Genomic DNA, 23,765 nt, shown 5'->3' with positions numbered 1-23,765 from the left:
GAAATCACTAAATTCGCCAATTTTACACTGTTATATACAGGAGCTTTTAAAAATGTAGAATCTATAACTCTAGGATCAGCACTACATTATTTAAGACTGAACCTATATATTCTCAAGTTTACCAAATACCTTCGGAACGGTAGGATCATCCGATCTAAAATACGATACAATGAATAAAAAATCCGCGGTTGCTTTTTCCATTTTTCCTATTCAAATTCAATGTTAAAAATGAGAAAAGAGAAAAAACTGAAAAAATTGGCCACTAACTGTCTGCTCAACAAGCTGGATTCCATGATCTATAAAACTAACGCTAACTAACGGAGTGAGCGTGCATCCGAGCAAGACTGAACTTGTATTCAGGTATGTGAAGGAAAAAGAAACGATTTCAATACTAAAATGATTTATTGTTTTCGCTTTGTAAACTGGGGCTTTATTGTGCAAGAAAAGAATTAACCATTGACCCTCCACACAGAGGTCCCATAAAGTAATATCGGTCTACACCATTTCTAATTGTATTTCAGAAATTTCTAATTATATGTCACAATTTTCCAATTGTATTTCTGATTTTTCCAAATGTATTTCAGAAAATTATAAAAGCAATACTAATGGAAATGTCTGAAATTCTGAAATATATATGGAAATTTCTGAAATACAATTAGAAAATTCTGAAATATAATTACAAATTTCTGAAATACAATTAGAAATGGTGTAGATCGATATTACTTTATGGGACCTCTGTCTGGAGGGGGCAATGTATAATGGAAGTTCTTCCCTGGGAAAAAACTTCCGGCTGCTGCTGAGTCGACCATCTTTGACCGATTGGGAATCGGGTCGTTCCGAAGCGTAGATCCAATTGTCGTGGATAATGGTCAAACTGCCTGTTTTTTGAGAGGATATTGCGTTCAACTCCAATACATTAGGCGCATGGAGGCCATGCTAGCATTATTGTAAATATACAAAATCGTTCCGATCATTATGAATAAAAATTCCCCGGGAGAAAATTCCTATTCAAATTCAATGGGAAAAATGTCTATACATCGTACCATACACTTTTCAATCAGCCAGATTCCGAAATGTAATACTTTAACTACAAAAAATATATCATTCACCCTAATCGCAGTAGCAAAAACTATTATAATTAGTTTGCAGTGGAATGTGGACGAATAATTAAAACATAAATAATTTAAATTAATTACACATTTTTATATTAAAACCAACCAACAGTGTTTTATAGTAATTATTACATTAACTACCAAAAAAAGTATATATAGAACTGAAAGCAAAAACGTTTTTTATACATAATTAGATTAAAAGAATCTTTTTAAATAACTAACCTATAATCTCTTTTTTATATTCTTTAAACATTTGTTTAATATTTAAAATGTGTTATTTATTTAATATTTTGTAAATATGTGAGTTTTTTTAATTTTTTTGTTTTTTTCTCTTTTTTTTGTTAAAAATTCTTTATAACTACACAATGAAATAACTAACACTACTACATAGATTTAAATAAGAAAAAATATGCAAAAAAAAAACTATATTAATAATTAAAAAAAAAATATTTACAAACTTTTGTAAAGTTTAATTTTTTACATACAATTTGTTTGTTTGTTTTGTTTTTGCAAACAGAGACAAAAAATTAAAAATATTTGGGAGTGGGAAGGAAGAATTTAGGGATAAGGAAGGGTAGGTTGGGTTAGGTAGATAGGAAGGTAGGGTGCATTTACAACAATGTGTGATTTATTTTATTTTTTAGTTTTTGTATGAGTTTAAAAAGAAATTCTTAATTTAATTAAAGTGTGCGTTTGTTGTTTTTCTTATTACTTTGTTTCTTTTTTCTTTCTTTGCGAAAAACCTATTCATTTCAAAAATGTTATGAATTCAATTAACAAACTAATTAACAATGAAATGTAAATTATATACATTATTATAATTACAATAGAATTAATTAAAAAGAAACCTAAAACTTATAGTAGATATGTAAATAAAATTGAAAATATAAAACTTGTAGCAAGATAATAAAATATTTATATTGTATATATTCTGTTTTTAAGGTTCAACCTGTTGTGTTGCACTGTTGTTGGCTGTTGTTTCTTGTGTAGCATTAGTTGTTGCCGTTGGTTCAAGTGGTAAATTTTCACTGCTGCTTGTCGTTGTCGCCGATATTTGTTCACCAGACTTGGACGAAGCTAAATGATTATTGCTAATAGTTTTACTGGATTTTGTATCTTCTTGTTTAGAGATTATAGTTGTTGTGGCTGTTCCTGTCGAAATACTCGTTGATGTTTTTTGTTGCATATTATTTTTCCTACTCAATGTTGTAGAGGTGGTGGTTGTTGCTGTTGTCGTTGTTGAGACATTAGAAATGGCACCATCTTCTTCGATGTATTCTATAGCAGTATTTTCATCAATTTCAGTCACTAGGAATTAAAAAAAGCGGACAATAGATATAACAAAGGTGTAAAATCACTATAAAAATTCCATTATTTTAGAAAAAAAGTATTAACAAAACAAGGAAAAGAGCTATTATATCTTGCGGATGTCAAAGTTTTCTATAGCAAATCTTGGGGATGTCAAAGTTTCCTATAGAAATTATTGCGGATGACAAATATTACCATAGAAAATCTGTCTGTTAAAAAAACAAACGTCTTGAAAATAGGACTTAATAATTTAAATTAACATTAAAGTTACATCAACTTAATTGTTCGCAATGATATTGTTTACTTACCAATTGTTTCATCAAATCCAGCGTCAATGTCGCACTCGGCATGTTGCTGTAATTGTTGCTGATGCTCAGCACGATGCAATTGTTGGGACTGATTAATTTCAGTTCTTGTTGATTCTTGAGTTGATACAAATTGTCTAGAGTGACGTTTGTGATCATCACCATCGTCATCATCATCGTCGTCGTCGTTAACATCGATATCGACATCGTCATTATTTTGTGTGGTTGTAGTTATTTGAGCAATTCTATTGTCGTGGCCATCATGTTGTTGATATATTTGCATATCCAATATTTTTGGTATGTCATTATCGGATTGCTGCTGTTGCTGCTGCTGCTGGTGGTGTTTATCCAATGATGTAATCGAGGATGCATCATCTTCGTGGTCTTCGACAATAACATCATCAAAACTATCATCGATTACAATCATATTATTGGCAGGATGTGTTGGAGTTGATGTTGTAGCATTCGATGATTCTTTTGCATTGAGTTCCATTGCAATGTAATCGTTGTTTAAACGTTTATGCTTGATTACATGACTGCCGGGACTGGGAGACGTTTGTTGTTTGTTGCCGGAAGCAGATGTTGTTGTCGTCGCCGCGGAAGATGTCGATAAAGTTCTTTTGTTTTGTTTAAGATTTTTATTGTTGTATTGATTCTGTTGCTCGATATCCAACTTCATTTCCCAGTCGACATTTAGTACCACCGTTTTGGAGGGCTGATGTAGATGTGTTTGGTCTAGAATGATGGGAGCAGCTAGAGCAGAAGATGAGCTAACATTGCTAGCGTCAATTATATTACTCTGTAATACTGTTACGGTTTCAGCTGCCGAAGACGGCGATGAAACACCAACGCCCGGCTCCATCACTATGGGCATGTTGAGAATATCCAAGGGTGTATCTTCGTTAATTAGTTGAGTGTTTTCGAGTTTGATGTTTTGGGGAATTTCTTTCGCCGGTGTAGTGGGTGAGGGACCCAGTACTACGATATTTGATTTAGCCATGCTATTGTCACCAATTGCTGCTGCTGCTATTGTTGTAGTGGGGGAGGTGGGGGTCATTTGTTGATTTGCGGAGGACTTCAGCAGTATATTGTTGCCCATTTTTGAGAGCGTTACTGGTCGTACATTCGAAGACGAGGTGGGCATAAAAATCATATTACTTTTACCCGTTTTTGTATTGATATGATTACCAGCTGATTGTAGAGCGCTGCCAGCGGCTGGTGAACCCATTGAAGCTGGTATTATCTGCACCTTTTGTATAGCTATACGTTGTCCACTACTTGTGGTTGCAGAGCTGTTCGCTGTGGAAGTACTGGATATTATTTTGTGTGGCATCGCGCTAGTGTTTAGTTTCATTTTTGTGCCATCAACTAGACTGGCTGGCTGTATAAAAACTTTACCATTAGGTGACTGGCATATTTTTACACTTGTTCGCACCATTCCCGAGGTAGAGGGTAGCACATTTTTGAAGGTACTAGAGGTGGTGAGATGTGTACCAGCACTGGATGAGCTGACGCTGACCGGAGTTAGCTTAACATTGCTTATGATGTGTGGAGCGGAGGAGGATAAAGTTGATTTAGTGGGTGTGGTAGCTGACACCGAAGTTTTTATTATATTTGGAGGTTTACGAAAGACTGTAGCCCCAGCGCCCAGCGTGGAGATAATCGGATTATTTGTGCTTGTGACAGTGACAGGTGTTAAATTCGCTGTACTGGTATTCAGTACCATACTAGAAGGTAAATTCTTTATGATAGTAGTTCCTCCAGCTGTCGAAGTGGTCGAAGTTATGCCTACGGAACTGGTGGGAGAAGAGGCCATCACCAAAGTAGAGTTGTTCAGCAGAGTACTGTTTGTATTACTCTGACTGCCTGTGCCCGATGTCAATACCAATGGCAAAAGTTTTGTAGTTAGCACTTTACTTTGAGCGGAGGCCGTAGAAATATCAGGGGACGTAGCCGTGGTGCCTCCAGTAGCATTATGTATTTGAATAACAGCTGGTGGTGTGTGTAAAGGAGTAGCATGAGAAACATTGGTAGGGTTATTGTTACCTCCGGCTTCAACAATATGCAGAACCTGGCTCTGCGTACTGGCTATATTAGCTAATTCATGTAAAGCTCCTGCATTTATTGTTGAACCACCGCTGCTGCCAGTTGTAAGCTTTTTCGTTGGCGTTGACGTGATTTTAGTGCCTGGTGCTATAAGTGTGGTGTTAACAGCACGCAGCTTTGTGGCGGCAGCAGAAATTTGTGGAAAACTCATGATTTGCGGCTGCTGACCAGCACTTGATACCTGTATAATATGTGTTGGTGTTGTCGCTGTTCCATGGGGATTTTGTATATTGACTAATGTGCCAGTATTTCCGCCTGTCGGTAAATTAATAGCTACTCCCGGCTGCCGTTCCTCTACAATATATTTCTGAACTGGTGTTGTAGAGATCAAGGTTTTTTCACCTGATTTATTTTTATCACTAGAGGATGATGCCAATATGTTACCCAAACTTGTATGCAAATCATGCGATGGTATCGCCGCTGGCGAAGGAAGAGATGAAGATATATTTGAAACATTCGAAGATAGTTGTTGTTGGTTCTGCTGCATTTGTAATTTGTTAAGATTCTTGGAAATATCACGTTTTGAAGCTGCTATTTGTGGGGAAGATAAAGGTGTAATTAACGAGGGTGGTGGGTGTTGATTTGAAGACGATACTGGTATGGCTATTGTAGCTGTCGCCGGTGCTCCCGATCCCGACAATGCCGTTAGTTGCGAGTGCGCCATTTCAATATCTTTTTCCATAAATATTTGTTGTGGCGGTTGATGGTGCGTGGCATATGTAACAAATTGCATATCGATTTGTTGTTGTGTCAGTAATGCTTGTGTTGCAGCTGCAGCAGCAGCTGCTGCTGATGCACCTGCCGCAGTTGTGGTTGTTCCTCCTCCACCTGCAACCGTTAAATCTATTTGCATTGGTACTTGTTGCTGCTGTTGCATATCCATATGTAACTGCTTCATGGCCAATTGTTTTTGTTGCTCCTGTTGTAGTTTCTGATTAGCTCTTCGACCGCTTTTAGCCGGTGTCGCCTGTCTTTTAATGGGTGTACCTCCTCCACCCATTGCCGCATTATTTGCAGCCGCAGCAGCAGCGGCCGCCTTTTTGGCCATTTTTTGTTTAGTAAGTTGATGCTGACGATGAAAAAATCGTTGTTTCTCTAAGTGTTGATCAGCAGCATTTTGCTTTTGTTTGCGTTCGCCGCTCAAATTCGTCGAAGATGATGCACTGTTTGCTTGTGGTGAATTTGCTGTAATGTGTGGATAGTTTTTACGCGCCGTTTGTGTATGACCCTGTTGTGCCGGACTTTCGGCCATGGATCGTTTTTTACCCGCACCACTGTTTTGATGTTCATTATTGCGTTTAAGGTTCTTTTTTGGATTTTGTGGTATTTCAGGAATTTTAAACTAGAATAGGTTTAAGCAAATCAAAAAAAAAATCAACTTATTTTATCTTTCGTAATAGTTTCCAGAATTTTTTTTTAAAAATATTTTATATCTAATAAATTCCAAAATAATACGTAAGAACTTTTTTCAAAAACCTAATCCGTAGAGTTGTGAAAAAAATCAGATTTAAAATTTTGAAATTTGTAGCCTAATTTTTTTACATTTTTTCTCAAACATTTAAAAACAAGTAAGAGTACTATATTCGGCCTTGTCGAATCTTAAATACCCTCCACCTAAATATGATGATAAACTGTTGATGAAAAAAAAAATCGGGTTAACAAATATTTTTTCCGATTTTGACCCATTGTAGATCCAACTTACTTTGGTCTTATATACGTCATTGCAAAGGTCTTTGAAATATCTATCATTAGATATCCATATTGTCTATAATAATGACTTAGTAATCCAGATATAGGTAAAAAATCGAGGTTGTCCTGGTTTTTCCTTATATCTCAGATATTGATGTATGAATAGTGTATGTAAGTTATTTGGGGGCTTCGGAAAGTAGATTGCAACAGACAGGCGGACATTCGCTATCTATAAGGATCCAGAATATATATACTTTATAGGGTCGGAAATGAAAACTGTAGAAATTACAAACGGAATGACAAACTATAAATACGTATGCGGAATGAAATTGCAACAAAACGTATGTTTTCGTGGTGAGTATGTATGAATTGACACGGTTGAACTGTCCAGTCCTTTGCATATACATTTTTGGAAATATTTGAAAAATTAATTGAGAATCACATGGTATATAGCAAACAAGTTTGTCCCTAATTAGTTCGCCACCAATGTCCGAAGTGGTTAAAATAAATGTTAAAAACTATTATTGGTGAAAACAAAATTTTTTTAAAAAAAAATAATTTTTTAAAAAATGGTCAAAACATTTTGTTACAAAAAAGGAATTGTTAAAATATATGCGTGCGGATAGGTTAAAAATAAATTGTGACGTACAGGCAAATCCCGGTATAACGAACAATATGTTGTCAGGCCCATTCGTTAAATCGAAAAATTCGTTAAGTATTAAGCGGGTTGACATTAACTTGACTTGAGGCATTACCAATGACTAATAAAGGCTTCAGAAAGGGATTCCGGTTCTAAAATTGATCCTACTATTAAAAGTATCCATTATTTCAATGAAGATAATTTACAACAACACTGTTACAAAAAGAGTGGCGTTTATTTGCCTTTTAAAGAAAAGATTTAATCTTCTTTAGCCTATCCTTCGATAACTTTCTTCCTAGATAACTAATTTCTCTAGCGTGGACAAACTCATTTTCCAATAAATATCAGTTTTATTCGCTTTGGGAATAATATCATTTTGTATTTCTAGGGCTCTGGATTTTAAAGCAATTTTTTTTAAATGGATTGTGTTTTTACCTCTGGTCGAGTAATCAACAATTAAACTCCTTTTCCACAAGGAGATACACATTTTTTGAGCCATTCTTGACAGCTTGATATAATTGTCAATGTTAAAAATTTGATTGTTCGTTTGATTTTGTTTTATTTTTCTCAACATTCCTTATATCGAGTACAAAATTGTTGAAACGTTCGTTATATAAGGTAGTTAATGCTAAAAATGGTTGAACGTTATATCGGATTTTCGTTAAAGTGTACATTTATTTGGGAATTAATGTTTGAATTCACTTAGATTATTTCAAGAATGTTCACTACTATAGTCCGGACAACTCTATAATTCGACCGAGTCTAAAACTATGTGTGTCCGGATTGTAGATTTACTTATATAAGAAAATTATAAGTTCAAAAATTAAAATATTAACGTAAAATATTTATATTTCTTAGAGCCAGTTTTTGACTTCGTATTTAAATATGAATTATATTTAAGTTCTATTTAAATACGAAAATGAGTTTCTCAGTGCTTTTTTAAATGATACTTAAATGGCCAACGTTGGCCATTTAAATTCTATTTAAGTTTCATAAACACGTGAGCCAAGATAGCGTCGACGAGATAGCGTCGATTTTGGGAATTTAAAAAACCGGGAAGTCGAAATACCCAATTTATGGGAATTAAGAAAATCGGGAAGTAAAAATACACAATTATTAATAATATTAATATTATATAATAATATAATATATAATAAGTAATATTAATGCAAATGGAAATAAAAGCAAAAAACATAAAACCTAAGAAATACTAGAAAACTATAATTTAATTTTAACAAAAATTACTAGTTGGAATTTAGGTATAAGAAGGTTAATCAAAAATGGCAAAAAAAATCGTTGCTGATCTACCACGGGAAATATGGGAAGTGGCTCGGTACAAGCCATATATATTATGAAAGTAGACAGTTTTTGGAACATAATGAGACAATCGTGCTAAAAATCGTGTGAGTGGTTCCATAGAAAAATGACTTCCTCCAAAATGGCCAAAAAAAATCGTTGCTGATTTATTATGGGAAATGTGGGAAGTGGCTCGGTAAAAGCCATATATATTATGAAAGAAGACAGTTTTTGGAACATAATGAGAGAATCGTGCTAAAAATCGTGTGAATGGTTCCAGAGAAAAATAGGTTCCTCCAAAATGGCCAAAAAAAACGTTGCTGATTTATTACGGGACACATGGGTAGTGGCTCGGTACGAGCCATATATATTATGAAAGTAGAGGGTTTTTGGAACAAAATGAGCCAAGCGTGCTAAAAATCGTGTGAATGGTTCCAGAGAAAAATAGGTTCCTCCAAAATGGCAAAAAAAAATCGTTGCTGATTTATTACGGGACACATGGGTAGTGGCTCGGTACAAGCCACATATATTATGAAAGTAGAGGGTTTTTGGAACAAAATGAGCCAATCGTGCTAAAAATCGTGTGAATGGTTCCAGAGAAAAATAGGTGCCTCCAAAATGACCAAAAAAATCGTTGCTGGTTTATTACGGGACACATGGGGAAGTGGCTTGGTACAAGCCATATATATTATGAAAGTAGACAGTTTTTGAACAAAATGAACCAATCATGCTAAAAATCGTGTGAATGGTTCCAGAGAAAAATAGGTTCCTCCAAAATGGCCAAAAAAAATCGTTGCTGATTTATTACGGGACACATAAGAAGTGGCTCGGTACAAGCCATATATATTATGAAAGTAGACAGTTTTTGGAACATAATGAGACAATCGTGCTAAAAATCGTGTGAATGGTTCCAGAGAAAAATGACTTCCTCCAAAATGGCCAAAAAAATCGTTGCTGATTTATTACGGGACACATGGGAAGTGGCTCGGTACAAGCCATATATAATATTAATGTAGAGGGTTTTTGGAACAAAATGAGCCAATCGTGCTAAAAATCGTGTGAATGGTTCCAGAGAAAAATAGGTTCCTCCAAAATGGCCAAAAAAAATCGTTGATAATTTATTACGGGACACATGGGTAGTGGCTCGGTACAAGCCACATATATTATGAAAGTAGAGGGTTTTTGGAACAAAATGAGCCAATCGTGCTAAAAATCGTGTGAATGGTTCCAGAGAAAAATAGGTGCCTCCAAAATGACCAAAAAAATCGTTGCTGGTTTATTACGGGACACATGGGGAAGTGGCTTGGTACAAGCCATATATATTATGAAAGTAGACAGTTTTTGAACAAAATGAACCAATCATGCTAAAAATCGTGTGAATGGTTCCAGAGAAAAATAGGTTCCTCCAAAATGGCCAAAAAAAATCGTTGCTGATTTATTACGGGACACATAAGAAGTGGCTCGGTACAAGCCATATATATTATGAAAGTAGACAGTTTTTGGAACATAATGAGACAATCGTGCTAAAAATCGTGTGAATGGTTCCAGAGAAAAATGACTTCCTCCAAAATGGCCAAAAAAAATCGTTGCTGATTTATTACGGGACACATGGGAAGTGGCTCGGTACAAGCCATATATAATATTAATGTAGAGGGTTTTTGGAACAAAATGAGCCAATCGTGCTAAAAATCGTGTGAATGGTTCCAGAGAAAAATAGGTTCCTCCAAAATGGCCAAAAAAAATCGTTGATAATTTATTACGGGACACATGGGAAGTGGCTCGGTACAAGCCATATATATTATGAAAGCCAGTTTTTGGAACATAATGAGACAATCGTGCTAAAAATCGTGTGAATGGTTCCAGAGAAAAATGACTTCCTCCAAAATGGCCAAAAAAATCGTTGCTGATTTATTACGGGACACATGGGAAGTGGCTCGGTACAAGCCATATATAATATGAAAGTAGGGGGTTTTTGGAACAAAATGAGCCAATCGTGCTAAAAATCGTGTGAATGGTTCCAGAGAAAAATAGGTTCCTCCAAAATGGCCAAAAAAAAATCGTTGATGATTTATTACGGGACACATGGGAAGTGGCTCGGTACAAGCCATATATATTATGAAAGAAGACAGTTTTTGGAACATAATGAGACAATCGTGCTAAAAATCGTGTGAATGGTTCCAGAGAAAAATGACTTCCTCCAAAATGGCCAAAAAAAATCGTTGCTGATTTATTACGGGACACATGGGAAGTGGCTCGGTACAAGCCATATATAATATGAAAGTAGGGGGTTTTTGGAACAAAATGAGCCAATCGTGCTAAAAATCGTGTGAATGGTTCCAGAGAAAAATAGGTTCCTCCAAAATGGCCAAAAAAAATCGTTGCTGATTTATTACGGGACACATGGGAAGTGGCTCGGTACAAGCCATATATAATATGAATGTAGAGGGTTTTTGGAACAAAATGAGCCAATCGTGCTAAAAATCGTGTGAGTGGTTCCATAGAAAAATGACTTCCTCCAAAATGGCCAAAAAAAATCGTTGCTGATTTATTATGGGAAATGTAGGAAGTGGCTCGGTACAAGCCATATATATTATGAAAGTAGACAGTTTTTGGAACATAATGAGACAATCGTGCTAAAAATCGTGTGAGTGGTTCCACAGAAAAATGACTTCCTCCAAAATGGCCAAAAAAAATCGTTGCTGATTTATTATGGGAAATGTGGGAAGTGGCTCGGTACAAGCCATATATATTATGAAAGAAGACAGTTTTTGGAACATAATGAGACAATCGTGCTAAAAATCGTGTGAATGGTTCCAGAGAAAAATTACTTCCTCCAAAATGGCCAAAAAAAATCGATGCTGATTTATTACGGGAAATGTGGGCAGTGGCTCGGTACAAGCCATATATAATATGAATGTAGAGGCTTTTTGGAACAAAATGAGCCAATCGTGCTAAAAATCGTGTGAATGGTTCCAGAGAAAAATTACTTCCTCCAAAATGGCCAAAAAAAATCGTTGCTTATTTTTTACGGGAAACATGGGAAGTGGCTTGGTACAAGTCATATATTATATGAAAGTAGACAGTTTTTGGAACATAATGAGCCAATCGTGTGATTGGTCCGAGAAAAAAATGACTTCCTCCAAAATGGTCAAAAAAAAATCATTGCTGAAAATAGTCGGAAAGTCAAAAAAGTCGTTTAAAGTAAAAAGTCGAAAGTACGAAAAGTCGACTTTTCATAAATTACTAGGTCGACTTTTTGAAAAACGGAAAAAGTCTAAAGCTCGAAAAGTCGACTTTTTGAAAATCGGAAAAAGTCGAAAGGTCGTAAAGTCGAATTTTTGATTCAACTATAGATCCCTAGTTTATACGTAGCATATTCGCTAATAAGAAGGATTTGCAATAAACTAACTCACGGTTTATATGTATTTCACTTTGGTAAGTCCCCTTTTACAATGCAGAAATTGAAAGGCAGACATTATTCTCATTCTCTTTTGAACTAACCTAAACCTGTGTAATACACACTCTACATCTTGAACCCCTTGCCAACAAACTTCGTCTGTCTGTCTTTCAATTTCTACATTGTAAAAGGGGTCTTACGGAAATTTCTTGTTTTTATGTGATGCCTGATGGTAAAATTTAATCTATTGATTGCACTGTTATTGCAAAAAATATGATAAATTTTTAATTTTTTTTTAAATGCAATAATAAAAGAATCAAAAATTCTTGTTTGTCTTGCAATCCAATTAATGCAAAAACGCAATGAAATATTTTAAAAACGTCTTACAACCAGGGACATAACTGTTATAACCAATATTGGAAAAAATCCTGAAATAATTGTTTATCAAGAATTTTTGAAAAATGGTCCCTGAATAACAGTTAAAAATAACCAATATTATTTTGGTCTTTGGTAACCATTATAAACGATTTTTATTTTATATGGTCTTCAATAACCATTATGAAAGATTTTTATTTTTTTAGGTCTTTAATAACCATTATAAAATATTTTTATTTTTTTAGGTCTTCAATAACCATTATAAAATATTTTTATTTTTTTAGGTCTTTGATAACTATTATTAAAGATTTTTATTTTTTTTGGTCTTCCGTAAACATTTTGAGTACCGACAAAGTTTTTTGGTCGCATGGACCTGGTTTTCTTGTATTTTAAAATAGACAGAGAAATATAAATTGGTTCAGAATTTCATAAGAATTAAGAATATTTATGATTATAAACAGTTTTCTTTTAAAATGTGCAATATGTGGGAGCTATGACTAATTATGGACCAATCGGCATAAAATTAAGTGACATGTCTTCTATATATATGAAAGTTATTTGTGCTAAATTTTATTTGAATACCAACTTTTTTAAGAAATCTATACTCGTTAAAATGCTTTTCGGAAGTGGGCCTTTTATGGGAGCTATGACTAATTATGGACCAATCGTCACAAAATTTAGTAGTGAGAGTTCGGCTTATATAAAACTTATTTGTGCTGAATTTGGTTTAGATATCTATATAACTAAGATATTTATGAGGGATTATCTATTTTCAGATAGGACAATCGTTTGGGGGCTAGGAGAAATAATAGACGGATTCTAACCAAATTAAATAGACTTCGTCCTTGGGGCACTATACGCTATATCACTATGGTGGTGTAGGGTATAAATATTTGTAATGGCTGTAGTCTATCGAAGACCAAAAAAATAAATTTTTTTTATAATGGTTATCAAAGACCAAAAAAATAAAAATCATTCATAATGGTTATTGAAGACCAAAAAAAAATAAAAATCTTTCATAATGGTTATCAGAGACCGAAATAAATAAAAATCTTTCATTATGATTATTGAAGACCAAAAAAAATAAAAATCTTTCATAATGGTTATCAAAGACCTAACAAAATTAAATTTTTTCATAATGGTTATCATAGACTAAAATTTTTTTGAGTTATTTATAATTGTTATTACGGGACCTATTTTTTTGCAGTTATTTTTTCTATAACCAATTGCTTGCTTAAAAAAAAATAACAGTTATTTCGGGTCCCTGCTTACAACCCGTCTACAACAGACACGAAATGCTGTTAAAACATTATGTTATAAGAGAGTTGTTAATACACATGGTTTAACTCCCTGTCTATACTTGACAAATATTTATCATAACAATTAATGACGTTTGTTGTCAAGACAAAGTTGTCTGAGCAAAAGCACTAACAATTTTGTCATAACGAAGCAATAATACTAATAAATGAGGACTATACCTGATAATTTTTTTTCTTGACAACGATTTTGACGTTTATCATGATAAAAATTTATCAGGTATAGACAGGGAGTAACAACCGTCTGTCAACAAAAGTTGCCATCACTTTTTTACTTCGGTCGCATTCAGTAGTACCAACATACATTAACGGTAAATTCTTGTAAGTTTGTGGACTTTCCGACTATTTTCAGCAACGATTTTTTTTTGACCATTTTGGAGGAAGTCATTTTTTTCTCGGACCAATCACACGATTGGCTCATTATGTTCCAAAAACTGTCTACTTTCATATAATATATGACTTGTACCAAGCCACTTCCCATGTTTCCCGTAAAAAATAAGCAACGATTTTTTTTGGCCATTTTGGAGGAAGTCATTTTTCTCTGGAACCATTCACACGATTTTTAGCACGATTGGCTCATTTTGTTCCAAAAACCCTCTACTTTCATAATATATATGGCTTGTACCGAGCCACTACCCATGTGTCCCGTAATAAATCAGCAATGATTTTTTTTGGCCATTTCGGAGGAACCTATTTTTCTCTGGAACCATTCACACGATTTTTAGCACGATTGTCTCATTATGTTCCAAAAACTGTCTTCTTTCATAATATATATGGCTTGTACCGAGCCACTTCCCACATTTCCCATAATAAATCAGCAACGATTTTTTTTGGCCATTTTGGAGGAAGTCATTTTTCTATGGATCCACTCACACGATTTTTAGCACGATTGTCTCATTATGTTCCAAAAACTGTCTACTTTCATAATATATATGGCTTGTACCGAGCCACTTCCCACATTTCCCATAATAAATCAGCAACGATTTTTTTTGGCCATTTTGGAGGAAGTCATTTTTCTCTGGAACCATTCACACGATTTTTAGCACGATTGTCTCATTATGTTCCAAAAACTGTCTTCTTTCATATTATATATGGCTTGTACCGAGCCACTTCCCATGTGTCCCGTAATAAATCAGCAACGATTTTTTTTGGCCATTTTGGAGGAACCTATTTTTCTCTGGAACCATTCACACGATTTTTAGCACGATTGGTTATTTTGTTCCAAAAACCCTCTACTTTCATATTATATATGGCTTGTACCGAGCCACTTCCCATGTGTCCCGTAATAAATCAGCAACGATTTTTTTTGGCCATTTTGGAGGAACCTATTTTTCTCTGGAACCATTCACACGATTTTTAGCACGATTGTCTCATTATGTTCCAAAAACCCTCTACATTAATATTATATATGGCTTGTACCGAGCCACTTCCCACATTTCCCATAATAAATCAGCAACGATTTTTTTTGGCCATTTTGGAGGAAGTAATTTTTCTATGGAACCACTCACACGATTTTTAGCACGATTGTCTCATTATGTTCCAAAAACTGTCTACTTTCATAATATATATGGCTTGTACCGAGCCACTTCTTATGTGTCCCGTAATAAATCAGCAACGATTTTTTTTGGCCATTTTGGAGGAACCTATTTTTCTCTGGAACCATTCACACGATTTTTAGCATGATTGGTTCATTTTGTTCAAAAACTGTCTACTTTCATAATATATATGGCTTGTACCAAGCCACTTCCCCATGTGTCCCGTAATAAACCAGCAACGATTTTTTTGGTCATTTTGGAGGCACCTATTTTTCTCTGGAACCATTCACACGATTTTTAGCACGATTGGCTCATTTTGTTCCAAAAACCCTCTACTTTCATAATATATGTGGCTTGTACCGAGCCACTACCCATGTGTCCCGTAATAAATCAGCAACGATTTTTTTTTGCCATTTTGGAGGAACCTATTTTTCTCTGGAACCATTCACACGATTTTTAGCACGCTTGGCTCATTTTGTTCCAAAAACCCTCTACTTTCATAATATATATGGCTCGTACCGAGCCACTACCCATGTGTCCCGTAATAAATCAGCAACGTTTTTTTTTTGGCCATTTTGGAGGAACCTATTTTTCTCTGGAATCATTCACACGATTTTTAGCACGATTCTCTCATTATGTTCCAAAAACTGTCTTCTTTCATAATATATATGGCTTTTACCGAGCCACTTCCCACATTTCCCATAATAAATCAGCAACGATTTTTTTTGGCCATTTTGGAGGAAGTAATTTTTCTATGGAACCACTCACACGATTTTTAGCACTATTGTCTCATTATGTTCCAAAAACTGTCTACTTTCATAATATATATGGCTTGTACCGAGCCACTTCCCATATTTCCCGTGGTAGATCAGCAACGATTTTTTTTGCCATTTTTGATTAACCTTCTTATACCTAAATTCCAACTAGTAATTTTTGTTAAAATTAAATTATAGTTTTCTAGTATTTCTTAGGTTTTATGTTTTTTGCTTTTATTTCCATTTGCATTAATATTACTATATAATTGGGTATTTTTACTTCCCGATTTTCTTAATTCCCATAAATTGGGTATTTCGACTTCCCGGTTTTTTAAATTCCCAAAATCGACGCTATCTCGTCGACGCTATCTTGGCTCACGTTTCATAAACTACCATATGTTTTTGACAGCTGACTTTTGTTGTTTGGTTTTTTTTTCACTCTATTGTAGTAAAAAAAAAACAAACAACGTCTTGCTAAAAAAAGCGTCTTGCAAAAACTACAATTCCGATGCGGGGCAATTGGAGCTTCTTTTGTGCATTTTCCTACCAATAATTTTATTGTTTAATAAACTTTTATTTCTTATTGGGCAAAATGTATCAATTTTTGTTTTGGTTGAACAGCTGTTTTAAGCAAAACTATCGATAAATTTTTGATATTTAGTAGTGCTACCATACTTTTATCTTATTTAAATAAGACAAATTATGTAGCACTGAAAAACTCTAACTGTATTTAAATACAACTTAATTTTAAGTTAAAATTAACTAAATACGTATTTAAATAACAAGTCAAAAACTGGGCATTAGAGCCAGTTTTTGACTTCGTATTTAAATATGAATTATATTTAAGTTCTATTTAAATGCGAAAATGAGTTTCTCAGTGCTTTTTTAAATGATACTTAAATGGCCGACGTTGGTCATTTAAATTCTATTTAAGTTTCATAAACTACCATATGTTTTTGACAGCTGACTTTTGTTGTTTGGTTTTTTCACTCTATTGTAGTAAAAAAAAAAACAAACAGCGTCTTGCTAAAAAAAGCGTCTTGCAAAAACTACAATTCCGATGCGGGGCAATTGGAGCTTCTTTTGTGCATTTTCCTACCAATCATTTTATTGTTTAATAAACTTTTATTTCTTATTGGGCAAAATGTATCAATTTTTGTTTTGGTTGAACAGCTGTTTTAAGCAAAACTATCGATAAATTTTTGATATTTAGTAGTGCTACCATACTTTTATCTTATTTAAATAAGACAAATTATGTAGCACTGAAAAACTCAAACTGTATTTAAATACAACTTAATTTTAAGTTAAAATTAACTAAATACGTATTTAAATAACAAGTCAAAAACTGGGCATTAGAAAGTACATCATAAAAGTTTTGAATCAATCTGGCATCACTATAAAAGCCCGTAAACTAATTTTTCAAATGCGACTCTGTATAAAATAACATCAAACACTTTGTAACTATTGTGAATGATTAATATACCCTCTGCAAGTTTATAAAAGTGGCAACACCATATGAGCCGACACGGCTGACATGAGCAAAACCATTTTTTTTATATTAAGTTTTTCGTAGCTAGATATAGGGGGTCTTCAAACCAATCAGTCCCATAAGAAATGCACGGTGTGTGTACTCATGTTGGATGAGCCGGAGGAGTATAAAGATGCCAGATTGGAAGCATTTTATTATCTTTGCTGTTATATATTTTCTTATTATTATATTTTTTCTTCTTCATAAGGCGACTCAAATAAATAAACGGAGAATGAGAATATAATTTTTTGCAAATAGAACACGAAAAGACAATAACAAACAACAATTAGTACCAAAGTGCGACCAACGGTAGTAGAAGAAAACAAAAGCTATCAGCTGCTCTATTATAATCGAATGCAACATACTTTGACTAAACAAATACTAACAATATTTATAAAATAGCATTATTTTGCATTAATTTCTTTAAATATAAATAGGCTAAAAAGGAAACCTAATTAGCGAAACATCTTCCTCGCACTTATATAATACATGACACTGATTTATTACCAAAAGACCAAAATGGTACTTACCGGATCATTTGTAACTACATAATTACTGCGTTCTACAGCAGCTTCCAAAGATTTTTGATTTTCTATTTGTTGTTGCTCTTCTTTAATAGCATCTGCAGTTTCTGCAGGGTATAGTAGCTTCGAGTTTTCTTGAGCTGTTTCTTCGGCCACATTGTTGGCTAATAGGGCCAGTGCTGTCTGTGGAGCCACACGTGGCAACATGGGATAAGGACGTCTGCCTTCACGAGACCATTCTTGCCATGTATTAGGGCCAGAAATACTAAAATTTAGATAATATTAAACAATTTACATTAGCAATGATCAACACGAATTGCTTTCACTTAGCAGTAAAGAACTTACGCTTCGGCTATGGTAGCCAATTGTTCATCATTGGCCACACGTCTGGCTTCCGCACGATGTCGTTCATTTGATATATGAAATATACCACGCAATTCCTCTAACAATTTGGCCTTGGCATCACTAAGACCTCCCTGAGCGCGAAACACACTTATCACTTGAGAATATGATTCCAGCTCTAAAATGATTAAAAATAAAACACAATTTGTATCACAATATTTACAACTAATTGTTTGCGTTTTTATTTTCCATAACCACATTTCGTCCACAATTATGGCATTTGCAGCAAACTAACGTTTCACTTAATACACTACAGTACCACTTTTTCACAGTATGTACAGCACACGAAGAACGACAACCTACCAAGTCTCCGTAATATGCCTCGACATTCGTCCCTGGTCATTTGCAATGCTTGTGGCCACATTATGCCTACGTTTTGTGTTTGTTTCTTTTAAGAAACGTTTACTTAATTCACTTCTTAACCAATTAATGTCCTCTTTATTTGTTAAAATTTGCAAATTGGAGCGAAATTTTTCGAAAAAATGGAAAAAATCCAACTGCTGCTTCTTCGTTCGAGAGGATTGGCAGCCATTAATGTTTATTTGTCAAAAAAATTTACAAAAAAGACTTTTTGGAAGTGGTCGTAAGCAATGTGTTGCAAAATTGATATTATAGTGATGGTAGTTTAGCGATTTTACCATAAAGAGTAAAATCGCTAAACTTACCAAATGCAACTCTGCTACTGTCGTAACGCACTCACATTTGTGCTTGACTGCAGAAATTGTTCTGACTTTCAAGCACCCAATGTATAATTGCCATAAGTGCTTGAAGATTACTGATCTCCTAGGAGACGCGCTGGATATTATGAACATAAGAAATACATGTTTTCGTATGAAATGACAGATTTGAAGTCCTTTTCTGTCGCAGAGCTTATTTTTTGGCGGAAAACGCAGCAGATTTACAATTTTTTTGTTTTGCAAAAGCAACTTAATTAATACTAGGATCGCTTATTTTTTGGTTTAATTCTATACAATTTTAGAAAATAAATTAAATGTAAAAAATATCTACTAGTAGTTTAATTATTTTTGATTCACCATGAAATCAACACCATCTTATTTTTGGTTTTATTTCATGCAATTTTATTTTTTGTTCTATTTCTATGAAAAAATATGGACTTTTTCCGATTGGAGTTTTTCATATCCTCTAGAGAGATCTATTTATAAAGATGGAGATGAGATATAACTAATTGGTTTCTTGGGGAAAATTTCTTAGAATTTTCCGTGGAATCCGTTTCTGCTATACGATTTTTCGTGAAAAAAATCAACCCACCCTAATGTACATACATATTGTAATTTTTATTTTGTAATATATTTTTTATATAAATAATAAATATAATTTTGGAACAAATGTAGTTTATGGGCACCACATAACCAAATTTTGATCACGTAATGCAGAATAATTGTATTGATTTTAATATATCCGTTTTTAGACTTCGGTCGGAATTTTTAACATCAAAACAAAAACTAATTGGATTTCGTAAAACCAAATAAAACCTAAGCATTCTCAAATTAGTATTTTTTGGGGAAAAAGTTGCACTTTATTATTTCTTTAAAATAAATTGGAGTAAATATACATACATATATCATAAATATTATTTGTGCACATTTGAGAAATATGTAAATATATATCGCTCATTTGCTGCAACAACGTCATAGCTCAAAAAACGCAAATTTCGAGTTAGTAGCACCATTGCATAGTAAATATGTAAGTTGTTTTAATGACTTACAAATTCTTGTGAACTAGCTTCTGAAATTACACGCAGGATCGCCATAGAAGCATTTTGTCCTAATTTCATAACTTATTGCCTATTACATGCAATAACGTATTATTTTAGTTGTGCGTTGACGTTTGTGTGTTCAACATCTATAATTTAAGGCCCTAATTTTGTAAATCACGTCACCAAAGTGATGTTTATGTGCAAAGCAAAAACAACAATTCACACATTTCAAGAATTTGTTTTTGTTTTATGTACAAATTGTGAACCAAACAAACGCACAAAAATTCAAGCGTTGATTTGCCTTTCATAATTTGAAAATTGTGAACACAAAACAAAAACAAATTTTTAAAATGTGTGAAATGTTGTTTTTGCTTTGCACATAAACATCACTTTGGTGACGTGATTTACAAAATTAGGGCCTAAATTATGTAGATAATTATCTAGAAAAGTGACATACTTATTTTGTTGTGTTTATTTTCCATAAAAAAATTTATATTTTTGAGTTATGACGATGTTGCAGCAAATGAGAGACATATTTTTAAAACAAGGTTGAATAAAAAAATTTTAAACGAATTTAAAATTTTGGATTTAGAGCAGTGATGTTCATCCCATACAACAATTTTTTAATTAAAAAATTTAAACACATTTGTTACGCTCTTTTAAAGATAAATAAATGTCTCATTTTTTCAGAAATTCAATAAGCATTGTTGTTGGTTGGTTTTTGGATGAAGCATAGCAAACACACGAGTTTCAATTACAATTGAACACAAAAAAACAAAGTTAAAAATAAATAAAAAATTTGAGAGTATTTCGGCCGTATAATGTATATTCTTTCATTTCCTTAAAATTTAAATTATATTCATTTAATAAATTGGTTTTATTTGCCAAAAATTCTAAATTTAAACTTTCTTCATTTTGTTATTATTTTAAGTGTTTGACATTATGTTTGCTGGGTAGCTCTCTCACCAATACATCTTCATTTTTATTTTTGAACACCACTGATTTAGAGTTGTATTATTGAACTGCACAACAGAAATGCAGAATCACATACGAAAAAAAATAATAAGTTGCTAACGGTGCGTTTACACATGCAAGTAGATTGAGGAAAGTTGAGAATATGTATTATTATCGAAAATGTCGAAAATACATCGAAATGTCTACAAGTTGCTTGAGCGTTTACACATGCAAGTAAAAGTTCATTTTAAAAATGTCGTCAAAACGTAAACACATTATTATTAAGAGTTGCCTAGGATACCACATACATATATTTGTAGGGAAATAATTGTTATAAATAATTATTATTATTACTTTAATGAGATTAGTGCTCTTAAATTAATTTAATAGCGTTCTTTATTCATATTTGAAGAGAAAAAACTATTTTTTTTACAAATATACATAAAATAAGTTAAAAATATAATAATTATTTTACCACAATCCAGTAATTTTTTTTAAATTTTTTTAGTTAGGCAACTCTGTTTGTGTTTTTGACACTTTATTGCAGTAAGTGTCAAAAAATCACTGTCCATCGAAATTCATTAGGCAGTGAGCTGTAAGTGGCTGCATGTATGCTTGTGTTAGTGCAAAAGTGTGAATGTATTGTGTTTTTCGAACTGTTACTTGCATGTGTAAACGCTAGGTAAACGTTAAATTAACATTTTGGTGAATTTATTTTCTTTACGTTTCATCCGCTAAAAAAAGAGCAGACAATAAGTGTGTTCGCGTACTTTCCAGTAAAAATTATCCAGTAACTTTAATTTAGAGCGTAAAAATACATTTACTCTCAATCTAAAAAAAATTGTAAAAATAAATTGTATTTTATTATAAATCAACGTTTGTTTTATGTTATTTTACTTCTTTTCTTTGCAAGACTTGTAAATTTTGTTAATTTTCAACTTTTTTGTTTTGTTGGCGTAAACGTCATACGCCTACTACAGTTTTGTAGTAGATTAAAGAAACAGTTTGCATTTTATCTTTAATCTAGTACGAAACAGTCGTAGGCGTAAGAAGTTTACGCCAACCACAATAAGGGTGAATATGTTTTAAACATATATTTTACTGGACAAAAAATGTCCAGTAAAAAATATCATGTTATCTATCTACGAACTGTCACTTTTAACACTCTCTTGCTCTCGTTATAAGTTTTTAAAAGTAAACGAACGGAATCCCGTAACTTCCACTGATAATTTTTACAAATTATCAAGTACTAATAAATAGAACTAATAAAATGAGATCCAATTGCATTTCAATAATAAATTTTGCTACATGCGTTCATAATTTTATTAAGCATCTCTTTTGACAGTTTATTTTTAATTAATCTTCCCTTCCCTAATCCATATTACCTCTTCAACCTTATGAGAAGGGCACAAATAAATTAACACAAACTGAGTTCCGTTTACAATTTTATTTTAATTCTCCGCAAGAATATACCACAACTTTTTGTGAGGGAGTACCAGCCTTTGAGCCACAACGTTCAATTTTGCGTACTACATCAGCTCCACTTATTACATGCCCAAATACAACGTGTTTATTATCCAACCAATCAGTTCTGAAATTAAAATAGATAACAAAAAAAATTATTTGAAGAAATCACTACACAAAATTGATTTGATTCCAGATTTAACTTAGTAGGACATATTAAATATTTTTGGCTAAATTTAGTTTTAAAAATTTTCCGGGCACGAAAATTCCGGGATATATAAACCGTATTATTTTGACATTGTTACTTACTTTGTGGTACAGATGAAAAATTGTGAACCATTTGTATTTGGACCAGAATTGGCCATTGATAATGTCCCAAAGCCATTATGCTTCAATGTAAAATTTTCATCTGAAAACTTTTTACCATAAATTGATTTGCCGCCAGTACCATTGTTATTAGTAAAGTCTCCGCCCTGGCACATCTGTAGAAATAATTCAATTATCAGCAAACTATCTTAAGATAAATATATTGTACTTACAAACTCAGGTATGACACGATGAAATGTACTACCCTTATAACCAAAACCATGCTCATTCGTACATAAAGCTCTAAAATTTTCTGCTGTTTTTGGTACAACATCGGCCCGCAAAAGCATTACTATACGGCCTGCATCGTTGCCACCAATACGTATATCAAAGAACACCTGAGGATTACGCTTTTCAGACTTTTCTATTACTGCAGGACCGGTAGAAGGCGTTTTCGTTTCTTCAGTTTCCATTGGAACTGTTTCAGTAACGACCGCTTCATTATCATTATTTTCGTTAAGGGTAGCACCAGCATGTTTTTGCAGCCAATCGTCATCAGCCCAAACTGGTTTGAAGCTACCTTCCTTAATGCGCACCGGTTTGGCTAAATTCACACGTATTGTGCGACCACAAAGTTCAGCATCATTCTAATTATAAAAGGGTATACATGTTAAATCCACACCAATGTACATATTTTAATTAATTTTTTACATACGTACCATATTATCTATTGCGGCAGCAGCATCTTCGGCGGATTCATATTCTATGAAAGCAAAACCTCGATGCTTCTGCGATTCATAATCCACTGGAATTTGTATGTCTGCTATATCACCAAATGGTATAAATGCATCATTTATTAGTTTTTCCGTTACCTCATCGGATAAAGCACCCACATATACAGTGCGTTTGTCATTAGACATTGTAATTAATTGAATTATTGTGTTTTTGCTACAATTAATTCAGTTTTATTTTGTAAACGTATAAAATATTCCCTCCTAATAAATGTTTACAAAAATATTTTAGGTTAGTTTTTTAG

General features: G+C 33.3%; 2 protein-coding genes across 2 annotated transcripts; both read right to left on the bottom strand.

Moving 5' to 3' along the window:
* Positions 1-1,182: 1,182 nt before the first annotated feature.
* On the bottom strand, positions 1,183-18,814 carry LOC135951053 (mucin-2). The gene is made up of 5 exons (XM_065500621.1): positions 18,592-18,814; positions 18,232-18,406; positions 17,893-18,151; positions 2,729-6,173; positions 1,183-2,420 (listed from the first exon to the last, which is right to left on the bottom strand). Exons 1-5 carry the CDS (start codon positions 18,650-18,652, stop codon positions 2,050-2,052), a joined length of 4,311 nt encoding a protein of 1,436 aa, XP_065356693.1. The 5' UTR covers positions 18,653-18,814; the 3' UTR covers positions 1,183-2,049.
* A 3,577-nt stretch (positions 18,815-22,391) lies between these two features.
* cyp33 (cyclophilin-33) lies at positions 22,392-23,728 on the bottom strand. The gene is made up of 4 exons (XM_065501517.1): positions 23,449-23,728; positions 22,963-23,376; positions 22,733-22,905; positions 22,392-22,550 (listed from the first exon to the last, which is right to left on the bottom strand). The coding sequence occupies exons 1-4, from the start codon at positions 23,647-23,649 to the stop codon at positions 22,406-22,408; spliced, it is 933 nt and encodes a 310-aa protein (XP_065357589.1). The 5' UTR covers positions 23,650-23,728; the 3' UTR covers positions 22,392-22,405.
* Positions 23,729-23,765: the final 37 nt, after the last annotated feature.

The sequence above is a fragment of the Calliphora vicina genome, chromosome 2 (assembly GCF_958450345.1).
Source record: "Calliphora vicina chromosome 2, idCalVici1.1, whole genome shotgun sequence".
In the NCBI taxonomy this organism is placed as follows: domain Eukaryota; kingdom Metazoa; phylum Arthropoda; class Insecta; order Diptera; family Calliphoridae; genus Calliphora; species Calliphora vicina.
Note: the sequence above shows the minus strand (reverse complement) of the source record. Positions and strands in the feature narration are given on the sequence as shown.